At 58.3% G+C, this 14,863-nt stretch overlaps 1 protein-coding gene across 4 annotated transcripts in view; it reads right to left on the bottom strand.

Annotated features, from left to right (window-relative positions):
- Positions 1-14,863, bottom strand: part of Adcy7 (adenylate cyclase 7) — a 58,086-nt gene that overhangs the window by 8,551 nt on the left and 34,672 nt on the right. For 3 of the 4 annotated variants that reach the window (XM_076571748.1, XM_076571746.1, XM_006971769.4), the window contains exons 3-16: positions 13,982-14,185; positions 12,601-12,768; positions 11,741-11,890; positions 11,284-11,432; positions 10,274-10,385; positions 7,764-7,891; positions 6,328-6,486; positions 6,049-6,181; positions 3,885-4,076; positions 3,592-3,626; positions 3,007-3,087; positions 2,760-2,832; positions 1,650-1,747; positions 64-148 (exon numbers count right to left, since the gene is read on the bottom strand). In XM_076571748.1, the coding sequence (XP_076427863.1) occupies positions 64-148; positions 1,650-1,747; positions 2,760-2,832; positions 3,007-3,087; positions 3,592-3,626; positions 3,885-4,076; positions 6,049-6,181; positions 6,328-6,486; positions 7,764-7,891; positions 10,274-10,385; positions 11,284-11,432; positions 11,741-11,890; positions 12,601-12,768; positions 13,982-14,185 (1,767 nt within the window). Of the gene's footprint in view, positions 1-63; positions 149-1,649; positions 1,748-2,759; positions 2,833-3,006; positions 3,088-3,591; positions 3,627-3,884; positions 4,077-6,048; positions 6,182-6,327; positions 6,487-7,763; positions 7,892-10,273; positions 10,386-11,283; positions 11,433-11,740; positions 11,891-12,600; positions 12,769-13,512; positions 13,609-13,981; positions 14,186-14,863 lie in introns of those variants that run through there. The other variant, XM_042277346.2, reaches the window with a different exon arrangement.

Here is a 14,863-nt window from a genome sequence, read left to right on the forward strand (position 1 = left end):
ACCACTGGTGAGGGAGAGGCCATAGGGGACAGAGGGATGCGCTGAATTCAGGGACCCACTCACCGAGAACTCAGTAGCAAAGCAGAAACTTAGCACCAGCACCAGCAGGCAGGCCACCAGTCCAAAGGACACACCCAGAGTGGCCATCCTGGAAAGGAGGGAAAACTTGAGTCCAGCCCCCCCCACCAGTCCCCAACCTCCAGTCGCTCCCCAGCAGATATTCTGCATCCAGCAAAGGAGATTTTGAAAAAGCAACTCCCAATGTCCCACAGACAATCATGAAGATCAAGGTTGCCATCAAGTACCCCTAGAGGCCAAGTTTATAAGAAGTGAGTCACATCAGGAACCATGTCTGGCATGTAAGACACAAAAGCATCCATACAGGGGCTGGAAAGATGGCTCAGGGGTTAGGAGCACATGTTGCTTTTGCAAAAGGATCCCAGTTCGATTCCCAGCACCCACATGGTGGTTCCCAACCACCTATAACTCCAGTTCCGGGGGATCCGACAGCCTCCTCTAGCAGACTCAGGCACCGAGCACACATGTGGTACAAATACATATACGGAAGCAAAACACACAAGTACAATAACAAATTGTAAGCATCCATATATAATTTGGTTTGATTTGGTTAGTTTTGGTCTTGTTGTTGTTTTGGTTTTTCAAAACAGGGTTTCTCTGTGTAGTTTTGGAGTCTGTCCTGGATCTCACTCTGTAGACCAGGCTGGCCTTGAACTCACAGAGATCCACCTGGCTCTGCCTCCTGAGTGCTGGGATTAAAGGCGTACACCACCACTGCCTGGCTTTAGTTAGGTTTTGATACAGGGTCTTACAGCTCTGATTGACCTGGAACTTACTATGTAGACAAGTCTGCCTCAGACTCGCAGCAATCTTCATGTCTCTGTCACTGAGTGCTGTGGAATCACAGGCCTAGGTCACCATACCTGTTTTTAGCCTGTGTGTGTGTGTGTGTGTGTGTGTGTGTGTGTGTGTGTGTGTGTGTGTGTGTAGGCACCTACATGCCATAACATGCATGTGGAGGTTAGAGAATAAGCCTGGAGTCAATTCTCTCCTTTAACCGTGTGGGTGGCAGGGATCGAACCCGAGCTCTCGGGCTTATTGGCAGACGCCTCCGGCTGCTGAGCCATCTCACCAGCGCTACGTAGTCTATTAAGCACACCGGAGCCACAGTGCCGGCACAGCCAGGCTCTGTTTTAACTGCCTTCTGGAAGCTCTCGGTTCCTTCTGGCCCCTTGTCCCCGTCCACAGCAGCAGGACCCCAGAACCTGAAGCAGGGATTGCAAAGCTCTTGGGTCCAGGCTGGGTGCTGCTGTCCCTGTAAGTCTCACTGTCCCCACATGAAAGGAAATGACAGCGCCCACTGTTTCCAGAGGCTGAGACCACACAGATAACAGGACTGGGCAGCAGACAGGGAGCCTGGGACAGTTTCGTACCCAGTCACGAGGGGCCACTAACTCCAGCTCTGGGGCTGTAACCCCTGCTCCAGTGTTGGGGGATCCAGAGCTGAAGTCACTGGTCCCTTCCAGCTAGCCATGAAGCACCTTGCCAGTTTCTGCTGGGTCCTGCCAAGGTCACCTCCTCCGGCTGGACCCCAGTGGGCTTGCTCATCACCCCCCCACACACAGGCTGACCTGGGCATCACCAGAAGGTGGACAAGCAGGATGCAGACGAAGACCAGGCTGGCACAGGCGAAGTCATAGCGAGCCCGGGGGATGGGCACCAGGCGGTACTGGGTGGGGGGACATGACCGTGAGAGACAGCTACCAGCAAGGTCCCTTTAATGCCCACCCCAAGTTCATAATCCTAAAATAAAATGCCTGGCACCACTCCTGGGGTTCGAGGGAGTGCTACACGCAGTCACTCCCCTGCCAACATCATACAGTTCCTCTCTGCATGGGCAACGCTCAGCGCCCAGCAATGTTCTTGTTCTCACTTCTCAGGCCCCATGACGGGAACCAAGCTTGAGCTCCTGGGGCTGTCCGTAGGCATGACCTCACCCCTTACAAGGAGTATGACCTGGGCCTGGGGCCCTGGACAAACAGGTAGCCAGGACAGAGGCCATCCCTGGGGCTGCCCCTCCACATGGCCCCACTCTGTTACCACATCATCATGCCCCGATGGTAGAGGAGCATCCAAGATTCAGGCCATGTGACCCACAGCCAGGGGAAGCCCCGTGCACTCTCTTCCCAGTAACTGCTCGGAGACCCCCAGGGAGAAGGTTCCTCCCCTCAATATTGGACACCAGGCCATGAAGGCCAGTACCCTCCTCAGATGGCCACAGCCTAAAGCTAAGGACAACCAGCTTCAGCACCTGTGGGCTGCTATCTAAACTGGACCTGCCTGGTTGCTTGGGGGATTCGATCCTGATATGGACCCAAGACTTGCAGGGAGCCATGGGTTGCTCTAGACCTATACAGTCATTAAGGCACAGAAAGTGTGTCACAGCAGCCAGGCAGGAGGTTCCACGTTATGCAATCAGGAGCCTGGATTTGGGGTGTCTTCCTCCTGGAAGTCTGCAGCACTCACTCACCTCAAACCTCAGGGACAAATCTTTAGGGAGGTGTCAGGTAAAGGGGCGAGGACAACAGAAAGAGCCACTGCACAGAACCCTGTCCACCCCAACAGCCAGTTCAGAGAGCCCCACGGGCCTCCCCACCCTGTGGGATCTGCTGGACCCAGCAGGTCATGCCCCGCCCCCCAGGCCTAGACCTGCTCCTCTGCGGTAGCCGCCCCAACCTCACCTCACGCTCGAAGCCCTTCTCCAGGAAGATGGGACCAAAGGTGTGGAAGTCATCAGACTTGGAGCAGCAGGGCCTGGGGAAAAGAGCAGCACCATGTGCCCGCCCACAGAGCAAGAGAGGGCCACACTCTTGGGAGCAGCCCCAGGGGAAGGGAGAGTACAGACCGCAGCCAGGGCTCAGTATGCAGCAGCAGGGGACCGGCCCTGCTGTGGGGGGGAAAGAGGTGGGGAGAGATCACAGGTCTCACCTGGTGGAGCTGAGCCCCTCAATGGCTGACAGCATCTCGTCATCACAGTCATCATCCAGGCGCCCCTTGGGGGATGCACTCCTGGAATTAGAGCCCCCAACTGCATCACCCTGGGAGCCTACTTGGCCGGAGGCTAGGCTATGGATGTTGGATTTACCAGTGGGATTACTAGTATCAGGTGGGGTCCCTGAGTTCATGAAAGGGGGTGGGGTTAAGTGAAGGGCCAGCAGCCCAGCAAGAAGCAGAGGACACATCCCTAACCCCCAGACCAAGGCCACCTCAGCTAGGGGCAGGACCAGCACAGAAGCCCAAGGGACACCTTTCCTCAGCACCGACACACAGCAAGCCGCCACCCCAGCCCTAGGGTAGCATGCAGCAGGCATCCCATCCCAGCCATTCAAAGAGCCTGGGACCTGGGAGTCCTGCACCCAGAGAAGACAAACCTGAGCCCTGGCAAACCCAGGGAGGCCCGGGCTGGGCCAGGAGGGGCTGCCCCAGACAGAGACTGGTCAGAGCACCCGCCTGCAGGAGGAGACTGGCCCAGCACCACCAGTGAGCAGTGTGCTGGGCGGGCAGGGCACCTACCTGTCAAGGGCACGGTGGCGGCGCAGAGAAGTGGCCTGCAAGGGGGGAGAAGGAGAAAATGGCCACCCCCTGCACACTGACACCCATTCACCGTGGGCCTGGCTTTCTTTCCTCAGACTGGAAAAGGACCAGGAGATTCTAGGACATTCCAGACCCTGCTGGAGCATTCTCCAAATATTCCAGAAGCGGGGTTTGGCAGAGACTACCCACAATGCAGCTAGAGGAGAAGGGCGGGGCAGAGCCTTTTGCTCCCTGTCCCTTCTCAGAGAGGTCCTGGTGGGAGGGGAGCCTACCTTTGGCCTCCGTCCATTGGGAACGGGGGTCTCACTGCTGCTCACACTCTCCCGGTGGTTGAGGTGTGCAAAGGGCCGCGCTGCCCCCCAGGACTCGAGATAGCGGGTCACACGAACGGAAGCCCGCATCTTCAGGGTGGCATCCCCCTTGGGCTTGGAGAGGTGATGGCTGGGTGGAGGCGGCTGCTGGCTCTGCAAACACATAGACAGGACCCATTCCACATGTTCCCCTCGCGTGCATGCACGGGAGCATGCCTGGAGCGCTGGCTGCTCTGGTACAGGGGAGAGTGGCAGGTTTCTGAGCCTCTTCCTGAAGCAGGGGGTGCCCTGGGGACTGGCTGAAGCCCTCAGTTATCATCCCTGCCCCAGGTCGGGAAGACACTGGTGGCCACACAGCTCAGGACCCCTCGAGGAAGGGGTAAGCAGGAGCCCTGCCCACCCACATGTGGCTCACACATGCTCCTTCTGGTGAAAGCAGTGGGAGAAAGATGGGTGCTGGCCTGAACCCAGAGTGCCAGCCCACTCCAGGACAGCCTTTGCAGGAGGGCCACGCCCAGCCTCAAGTTCAGCTCCTGGCATCTCAGTGGCTTGGCCAGACCCCGAGTGAGGGTCCAGCTCTGCCCCCCGGTTCCGAGTGCCACTGAGCCCCAAGTCCCCTTTAGCCCATGCCTGGGTCTTCTCCAGCCAGGTGGCCAGGTATGGCTGGAAGCAAGAGAGGAAAAGAGAGCCCCAAGGCCATCAGACACAAGCATGGCCTACTTTGTGTCTGCTGAGGCTCTTGTTCCCTCACCGCCAGCATCCCAGACACTCCCTCCAGAACCACCTCCTCAGACTTGCCAACACCAACAGGCAGCAGCCCACCTACAGCCCCAGACCTGGCCAAAGAACAATGGCAAATTTACCAGAAACTTCCAGTGTCTCTGGGCTTTAAACCCTCACTTTAAACCCTCACTGCCCACCATCTACTCAGCCCAGGACCAAGATGTGGAGTGTCCCCCCCACCTCACCCCCACCCCCGCAAAGGTCCTAGAGTCCATACAGAGGGCAGCCAAGCCCCGCAGCGAGCCAGAGCTGCCGGGTCTGGAGGTGTCTGAGCCCCCTCTCCTGCTGGTAACCCTGGTCACACGCTGGCTGGAGATGAGAATGAAGAGGAACTCCTACAGGCCCCTCTAAACTGCCAGCGACGTGAATGAGCGTAGGAGCAGAGCTGGAGAGAGGGACCAGGCGGAACCACTGTTCCACACTGCCAGTGGCGCACATGCCGCCGCTCCTCGGGAGCTTGGCTGGAGTCTGGCCAGCATCCTGCAATTCTGCTGCTCAAGCTGGCAGCCCTGGGGGTGAGCTTTGGAACCATGCCTGCAGAGGGAGGCCTTGGAGGCCGGGGCTTCTCCATTTCAAAGCCACTAAATGCATGCTTAGAGCGGAGCTGGATGATCCCGATCTGCAAGGCTGGAGGGCCAGTGGTCTTTGGCAGCCGGTGTGACAATAAACAAGGACAAAGATAAATAAACAGGACCACACGGGGACAGTAAGGCCAGGAGCAGGCATCTTCCTGTATGTGGTGGCTACCCTGCATGTTAGCAAGGTAAGGGGGACAGAGTGAAGCCAAGGCATGCAGCGGAGCCTAGGTGGGTTCGCAGGCTGCCCCCAGTCAGAGCCAAGGGCCAGGACCGAGGGAGCTGGAAAACGCTCCTGCCAGCATTCTGGAGCAAACTCCAGGGATGGTTCAGGAGGTTAAGGCCACAGAAAGCAACAGACTGCCAGCTTGAGCAGTCAGCAGGCAAACCCAGCTGCCTCTCCTGTTGGGCCACCAGGGCAAGCTGGGCTCCAGGACAGGAAGCAACTTGAGTCACCTGAGAGCCCCCCGACCCGCAAGCTCCAGGAGCAGGCTGCCTGCGACCTCACAGGGGTGAAGAGACCTCCTGCAATTAGCGTCACGGAACTCCACTAACACCACGCTCTGTGCCCGGAGCTGCCGACACAGCCCATGCTCCCCACCTCACAGAAACACAACAGGTCGCTCCTGGGTGCCTAGAATGTGCCCAGGTCAAGGAAGTGCCCTCCTACTCTCTGCTACCTCCCCACAGTCTGGAGGGTCAGTTGCTAGTAGTTGGGACCCTGCTCCCAGGCTGCCCAGCCCCCACCCACCCCCAAGCCCTCGTACCCGAGGGTCGATCACCAGGTAGGTTCGGATGTTCATCTCTTTCAGATAGGGGTCGCGCTGCTGCCCGTTCCCATCCTCCACCTCGTACGCCTTGTCCAGGTGGTTCAGTGTCGCCTCTGTGATGTGCACCCGGCTGGGGAGACCCAAGTCAGACAAAGCAGCATGGCCCAGGCGCCCACTTGGAGGTGCGCAGCAGCGGGGGTTGGCTCCATCCCCTGCCTCCACACCTGGTCCCACCCTGATCACCCTGGCCTCTGCCCCCGCCCTGCTGAAACTCACCCAGGGACTCCAGCGGCCTCCATCCTGTTGGCCAGGGACACATCATGGGACCACACATCATACTGCCACTTGCGGAGCCCGATGACCCCACACAGCACATTCCCAGAGTGGATACCCACACGCATGCTGATGTCCACTCCTGTGGCCTCACGCACCTGCCTGGAGCAGAGCAGTCTGTCACCTACAGCAGCTCAGGGCCACAGCAGAGGTCTTGGGCATGGCAGGGCTTCCTCTTCAGAGAGGCCAAGAACCCCATCCCTGGGAGTGTGCAAGCTCACACCCAGCTCAAGGGTGTGTAGGAAGAGAAAGGGACTTAGGATGCCATTTATGCTGATGGGCTACATCCTGTCCCTGGTATCTCTTGCCCAGCACCCTGGTTGGCTCTGGTAAGGCTTCCAGGATATTGAGGATGCTAAGCCCTACCTAACACCCAGCATAGACAAGGACCCTGGGGGCTTCTCTACTCCAGCTGCAGGAAGTGAGGGCCCTATTCAGTACAAGGAACCCCCAGGGTGGAGCCTCCCAGGATGTGGCACCCACCCCCATTCCCCAGGCCTGAGCAGAGCTCTACACTCCTCAGGCAAGCTGCTGGTTAGGGACACAGGAGCCACCAGCACCTGTGTCCACCACTAGAGCTGGGGGCGAGCTGGTCACCAAGGCTAGAGCCAGCAGAAGCCAAAGCCGCCTCTACACAATGCAGAATGGGGACCCGCTGGGTCCCATGGCAGGCATCTTGGGAGTTCTGCACTGTGGACTACCTTCCCACCTAGGGGGAGTTCTGAAGGCACAACAAAGTGGTACTGGATGGAGTACCTCCTCTGCTGCCTAGACAGACCGCCTCCTCCACCTCATGATTCTTCCTGCACACCCCTGAGCACCTCACCAACAGACTGATGCTCGCTAGCAGAAGGACCCAGAAGATCCAGGCCTCCCTGTCGCTAGAGTAAGCCCTCTGGCACCAGAAGCTTCCCAGAGGAATGGAAAGCCAATGGAGTCCTGGAGCTGGGCCTTGCCTCTGGAAGGCCTTCCTGTTATCTGCCCTGAGCTCTTCCTGCAATCTCAGTCCTTGGAAAGGTGGAGTCCAGCTGCCCAAGCTCAGCTTTTTAGTTATTTTGTTTTGTTTTTTTGAGACAAGGTCTCTCTACACAGTCCTGGAACTCACTTTGTAGACCAGGCTGGCCTTGAACTTGCATAGACCCACCTGCCTCTGCCTCCTCAGTACTGGGATTAAAGGCGTACACCACCATGCCTGGCCTAACAGCTTTTTAGATGCTCCTAGGGCTTGAAGCCACAGGTGGCCCAGAGGAAGGGAGGCCAGCAGGAGTTGGCCTCCTCCACGAGGTGCGCTGAGAATCGGGCAAGCCTCACACCCCACCCACCTCAGCATGTGGTTCGGCAGGGGACATGCTCCTGTGCCCTGGCCCACCCGCACCTACTTAATGGCCTCACATATGTCCAGCCCCATCTTGACGCAGTTGCGGGCGTGGGTGGGCAGCGACACAGGCAGGCCTGACACACAGTAGTAGCAGTCACCCAGGATCTTGATCCGCATGCACTCGTTGGCCTGCAGGGTAAGCAAGCAAGGGGTGCGCTCAGGGCAGGTCCCGGGCCAGCTGCTCGCCGCGCTGCCAGGACCGGCCTTCAGTGCCGCCGGCTCAGCTGCCGCTGCAGAGCCCGGCAAGGGGACCCGAGAGACCCAGCCAGCTACGCAGGAGGGACTGGACTGTCTTTTTTATTTGTCTGTGCAATGTTTGAGTGCCTACTGTATACCTGGCCAGGGACCACGACACAGCAGCAAACTCTGATACAAATCTCGCAGCTGTGGAATGAGCACACGAGCAGAGGGCTGGGACTAAATCAATACAACCGGGAGATGCACCCAGAAGAGGAAGAGGACTGGAGAGAGGAAGGGCCCAGGAGACCAGAGCCATCACAGCCCTCGAAGAAGGGCATTCTAGGGGCTGGAGAGATGGCTCAGCGGTTAAGTACACTGGCTGCTCTTCCAGAGGACACAGGTTCAATTCCAAGCATCCACATGGCAGCTCACAACTGTCTGTAACTCCAGTTCCAGGGGGTCTGACACCCTCATACAGACAAACGTACACATAACGTAAACATAAGTAATTATTTATTAATTTATTTATTTTGGTTTTTCGAGACAGGGTTTCTCTGTGTAGCTTTGCACATTTCCTGGAACTCACTCTGTAGCCCAGGCTGGCCTTGAACTCAGAGATTCTCCTGCCTCTGCCTCCCGAGTGCTGGGACTAAGCCTGGCAATAAAATATTTTTTTAAAAAAGAAGAGCATTCCAACATGTGCAAAGGCCCTGAGGCCAGGAAGCGACTTGAAATAAAACGAGGGCAGTCAGTGTAGCCGAAGCAGAGTGAGTCAGGCAGGACTTATAGCAGGCGTCCTGAGCAGAGAGCAGCAGCAGTTAAGCCCAGAGACGCCAGGCTGCCAGATGGGGGGCGGGAGGGAGCCAACAGGGGTGAGACGGGGTCCCCACAGGAAATGCTCAGGGAAGGAGGGTCCTGGATGGGAGTCTACAGCCCCACCAGAGACTGCGCTGAGGCCTCCTGTGGGGGTCTGGTGTGACCAGCAGCCTTTGCTTTGCAGCGTCTCGAACCCTGCTCATCACCCACCCCAGGTGCCCCAGCAGCCAGCTGTGCTCTGGCTCTCCAGGGGGGGAGCGCAGGGATGGAACAAGGACATCTAAGTAACTGTGCCCAGGCCAGCCCTGCCCTGTGTCCAGCCAGCGCTCAACTGGCCCCTGACGCCTGCGCCTCTCCTCAATGCTGGTAACTCTTGGGTCATGAATGCCCGAAGGGCGCCCCCCGCCCTCCCCCCCCCCCCCCCCCGGTCACACGGCTCAGCACCAAGGCTCAGGAGCCACGGGGAGATTTGTTAAGGATGAAAATCTGTTCCTGGGGGCTGGAGAGATGGCACAGAGGTTAAGGGCACTAGCTACTCTTCCAGAGGACCCAGGTTCAATTCCCAGCAACCACATGGCAGCTCACTATTGTCTGTAACTCCAGTTCCAGGAGATCCAGCCCACCCACCCCCAACACAGACATACATATAGGCAAAATACCAATGCACATAAAATAAAAATAAATTAATTATTGAGAGGGGGAGGGAGGGAGGGAGGGAGGAAGCGAGGAAGGAAGGAAAGAAGGAAGGAAGGAAGGAAGGAAGGAAGGAAGGAAGGAAGGAAGGAAGGAAGGAAGGAAGGAAGGAAGGAAGGAAGGAAGGAAATCCTGTTTGGCACTTGCCAGGCTTCTCAGCGACAGAAGGACAAATCCCACTCTTTGCCTAGGCCACCATGTCCTTGTCTGTCTCCCTGATACTCTGCTCCACACACACTGAGCTGTCTTCACGTCACATCTCTGTGTCTGCTCCCCTGCTCCCCTGCCCCACAGGCTTCTCTTCCCTCCCTGGGTCTGGGTCTGAGTCTGTCTGCCCCCCGACACACACACTGCTGGCCTCAAACTCACAGAGATCAGCCAGCTCTGCCTCCCAAGTGCTGGGTTAAAGGCGTGCGCCATCACACTGGCCATGAGTTTCTTTGGAAGGCTTCTCAAGCTTTCTTATATGCACAGTTCACCTGGGAATTTGTCAAGCTGAGTGTGGCTGGACATTCTGGGTGCTCCCAGATCCCCAGGTAAGGCAAGGCTGCCAGACTGGAAGCCATCTTCAGGTTGCAAGTTTAAGCCCCCCACCTGAGCTGGACCCATAAACACCCCGGGCATGCACTCATAACTTGGTTCTCCTCCTGCTGAGGTGGGAGCCAGCTCCTGCCCCTTGGAATCCCACTCACATGGAGCACGCAGAAAGCACCTCCTAGCCAGACTCTAGCACTGAGCCCCAGCCTCCCACCCACTCCCAGCTCCTGCAGCACGGGATGCCCCGTGACGGCAGCAGCCGGCTGACAGCATGCCCAGGCTCACCTTGGCAATCTGGTCAAACTTCCCGAACAGTTCATTGAGCACCACCACCAGCTCCTTGGGGGAGCAGTCGCTGGCCAGCCGTGTGAAGCCCACGATGTCTGCGTACAAGATGCTAGTCCGGGCGGACAGAGCTTGGATCAGATCCCTGGAGGTGGCCCTGCCTCGGCCCCCATCAGCCCCAAAGGCCAGAAGATTGCTCCCAGCCAGCTTGACCCATCTTAGTTGCAAAGGCCTCTCACTAAAGCAGGACAGAGCACACTACCTACACCCAGCCTGTCACTGCTCAGCTCCCAGCACCCTCCACCTCCTGCACCCGCACCCAGAGAGTCGAGAGACCTGAGCTTCCAGAACACAACTTCCCTCCTTCCAGTCCTCCCCAGGCCCTGAAAGAACCACAGTGAGCAATCAGAAGTCCCAGGAGGCAGGCGACAATGCCCTCAGGCCACGCTGTGTTCAATGGCCTGTAAGACCCCAGGCCGACAGACGGAGCCCTGACTTGTACTAATAGATGTCTGCTGGTACATAATGCTGGCCCTCGGGCAGATACCAGGTGGTGCTGAGAGTGACCACACTACACCTCACAAGAGATCCTGTCACGTCACTAAGGCCAGGTAAGGACAGGGGCACCGGGGCACCTCCTTTGGGGAGAATCATGGGAAAAACCCTTTCCCCGCCCCCGAGTGTCTGGCTAGTTCACATGGACTGCCTTGATTATGAAGGGACACTGGGTCTTCTTCCCCTAATAGCACCCCAGCCCTTTAAGAGCCTTCATCTGATTCACCCCGTGAAGAAACAGGAGAGGGGTTAGGGATTTAGCAAGCGCAAGGCCCTGGGTTCAGTTCTCAGCTCCAGAAAAGAAGAAGAGAAACTGAGGCCCAAAGAAGGGCCTGGCCGCCAACCCCTGTATGGACTGAGGCTCGCGACAGAGCACTGTCCGCGCAGGACCAGGGGAGTGGTGGCTGAATTCTCAAAGGATGCCATGCACCATGCATTTCCCCAGCCCTGCCCACCTGACATTCTGGTGGCGCTTGACATAGAGGCTGTGGAAGTTGTTGTCAGGCATGTGGCGGTTGTCACCACCCTCTTTGAGGCGCTCGATGATGGCCAGCTTCATGCCCATGGATATGTGGGCCGGGAGCACCGAAAGCAGCAGGTTCTCCTGGGTACAGGAGGGCAGACCAATGGGAGGACCGGCGGAGACAGGCAGAGCATCAGCAGGCCCTAGGCTGGCCACCTGGACATCGTTCTTCCCACTAATGCTGCCCATGATGCCACTGTTCCCGGCGGGGTTACATGTACACAGCCTCACCCTGGTGGAGCCCTCCACCCTGTCACCCAGCTCCCAGGAGTAAGGCCTGCAGGGGACCAGCCACATGGGCCACATGTGCAGCGCTTGGCCCAGGGAAGGGAGAACAAGGTGGGGTACATGGCAGTGGGGGGAAGCGAGGAGGGGATGCAGGTCCCTACCTGCTGGCGCTTCTCCACACGCAGCTTCCGGCGGATCTGGATGCACTTGACGGTGTAGGTGAAGAGGTCCCGGGAAGCATCCTGCAGTTGGTGCTTGTGAAAGGCCCCCGTGAAGTTCCCACCCAGGAAGATAATGGCGTTGGCCAGAAGCTGAGGGCAGCCAAGGGTAAGCAAGGCTCAGCGTGGGCCAGCCAGCACACTTGCTCAGCATGAACCCCACAGCAGACTTGGTGGCATTTGTCCCCATTGCCTGACCCAAATAACCTTCAAGTTGTCGTTTTCCTGGGTTAGGCAGAGAACTGAGGCCCAGGTGGCAGCTGACTCCCTAATGAGTTGCTATGACCGCAGGACCAGGACTTGGGCCTTCTTTGCCGGGCCAGACGCCTGCCCTGTCTGTGAAGGCCAGGGTACCAGAGTCCAGGAATGCCGAGTGCTTCCAAGGAGATGGGGGCTACCTCACTGAGCCCCAACCCCAGTCACCGAAGGTGCAGCACCCAGCTGGCTGCCCAGAGCTCTGACCTCTCCCCCAGAAGTGGACATCTGGGCCAGATAGAAGGAAGTCACATCCCTACACCCCAGTGATGTGACTTGGGGGGCACACTTACTCAACAGAGTTACACACACCAGTACTGGGGTGCTACCAAACTAGGTCAGAGGCCTGGGGAGAGATGCTCAGGGCAGGACCTTACCACAGCAGGGCCCTGAGCACAGTGAGGGCCCGAGTCCACAGAGTATCCTAGACCAGCATCAAGACAGACAGGCCAGGGCCCTGCCTGCTGCCACAGGTCTGCAAACACAGTCCCCGAGCTCAACCTCCACCAGGCCAGAGCCTGCCCCCACCCAGCCTCTGTCACCCTCACCTGCAGCCCAAGCTGTGCACCGGACATGGACATCCTGAAGGCCCCCGTCACGGCTCCGAACACCAGGAGGTGGGAGACAGTGGAGACCACGCCCACGGTGATGGCTGCCCGCGTGCTGAGGGGCAGCAGTGCGTACACCACAAAGACGATGAACAGGAAGAAGGGCACCTGGGGACAACGCACCCAGAGATGCAGCATGGCCCAGGACCAAGGAGAACAGGTCCGCGGCCTGTTGTCACCTGGGACATGGTGAGGCACAGGGACAGACACACGGCAGGACAGGAAGACCTAGAGCGCTTGCTCGTCATCTGAATACTGAGTTCCTGTCTGTGTCGGAGCTCTCAGCTGTTGGCCCGGTAACCACTGGAAGGCTGGGATGGGGCCAGATCACTTGTTGCCTCCTTCAGGAAATGCAGCCTCATCCCCCCCCATCTGCCCTTCAGTCTGCGGTTTCATGAGCCCGACCACCCTACCTCAGCCTGAGCCCACCCTACCTCACCCAGAGTCCACCCTACCTCACCCAGAGTCCACCCTACCTCAGCCCGAGCCCACCCTACCTCAGCCCGATCCCACCCTACCTCAGCCCGAGCCCACCCTACCTCACCCAGAGTCCACCCTACCTCAGCCAGAGTCCACCCTACCTCAGCCTGAGCCCACCCTACCTCAGCCCGATCCCACCCTACCTCAGCCCGATCCCACCCTACCTCAGCCCGAGCCCACCCTACCTCAGCCGGAGCCCACCCTACCTCAGCCGGAGTCCACCCTACCTCAGCCGGAGCCCACCCTACCTCAGCCCGAGCCCACCCTACCGTAGTTCGAGCCCACCCTACCGCAGTTCGAGCCCACCCAATCATAGAAAAAGGCACACTGGCTGTGATCGGTGTATGCCACTTCCTGGCAACTGTGACTAACCAGGCCAGGCTGCTGCAATTCAACCACGGTCTCCAGCGTCACCTGGGATGGCTAGCCTAGTGAGTGAGCAGCCATCGCAGACTCCATCTGGGGACAGGCTGCTGAGGGACAAGGGAACACAGAAGAGACAGAGTCCAGAGTGGCCAGGCTGCGGGAGCCAGGGCCAGCCCTACTCAGTTCTTCCTGGCACTCGAACCCACTGGTGCCTTTTTGTCTCTTTGAGTTAGAACTCTGCCATCTCTAACCAAACAGGTTCTATCCAAAATGCCAGATACCCAAGGGGACACTCCGAGAAGAGAGTCAGCTTGGGGCCATCTTAAATCCAGTGTCATAGCCTGCAGGGAAGCCACAGCACAGGCCTGCGCTGGCCCACTCCCATAAGCCCCGAGGCCTCAAGTGGGCAGAAGCTGCCGACTGCCTATTCCAACTGCTCGCACCCAAGCCCGGGGCCACCGGTTCCCACCATTACCTGCTCCCACGCACAGGCTTCGTTCTTCCAGGAGTCCCACACCAGCACGGAGCCTAGCATCATGAGGCAGGCCCAGGTGAGGAGAGCCAAGGCACGCAGCCATCGCCGCACCAGGCACTCAACATAGACCAGCGCGTAGAGAGCCAAAAACAGCGTCAGCATGAAGAACGCAGTGCCCAGGAGAGCCTGGTGTCTGGGGGGATCCTGGGTAGAGCAAACAGACGGAGTACCCTGACTTCCCTCTGTGGAGCACCCACTCCTCCAGGAAGTCTACCCAGAATCACTTCCAGCACCTTCCACACAGCAGCGTTGGTCTCCCCGTAACCTCAGGCCTGCGGGTTACGCCATCATCTCCACTATCACTCTATTTCTCAGTCTCTGCAGCAGCTTGAACACCCCCCACCCTGCCCTAAGAGAGCATTGCTCTCCTGTGGGGGACAGGGAGGACCACTGGAGCCAGAACAGGGCTCTTCTCAGGCAAAGCCTTGCTTAAGTCCTGGAGGAGAGGAATTCGCGGACCGGCTTCGGAGGGATACAAAGAGCAGGCACCCCACACAGAGGTGCCTTGGAGTAGAGGAGCAGGTGGGGAGAAAGGTCCTAAAGACAGATGCACCCAGAAGATCCTGGGTCCCCCACAGAGGCGAAGCGTCATGAGGGCTGAAGCACCAGCCACCTCTGGACAATGACAGGAAAGCGGTGCCTGTGTTGTAACTGCGAGGTCTAGCTGTCCCTCTCCACTCCCTACAGGGCCCTGGCTACCGACACAGAACCCCTGCAGCCTCTGATATGACTTTGGGAACTTCTGATGATGTTTACAACAGTCAGCAAGAAAACAAATAAGAACAAAAAACTCTCAGCCATGTGCTGAGTGACCGACAACTG

Source organism: Peromyscus maniculatus, chromosome 5 (assembly GCF_049852395.1).
Source record: "Peromyscus maniculatus bairdii isolate BWxNUB_F1_BW_parent chromosome 5, HU_Pman_BW_mat_3.1, whole genome shotgun sequence".
Lineage (NCBI taxonomy): Eukaryota > Metazoa > Chordata > Mammalia > Rodentia > Cricetidae > Peromyscus > Peromyscus maniculatus.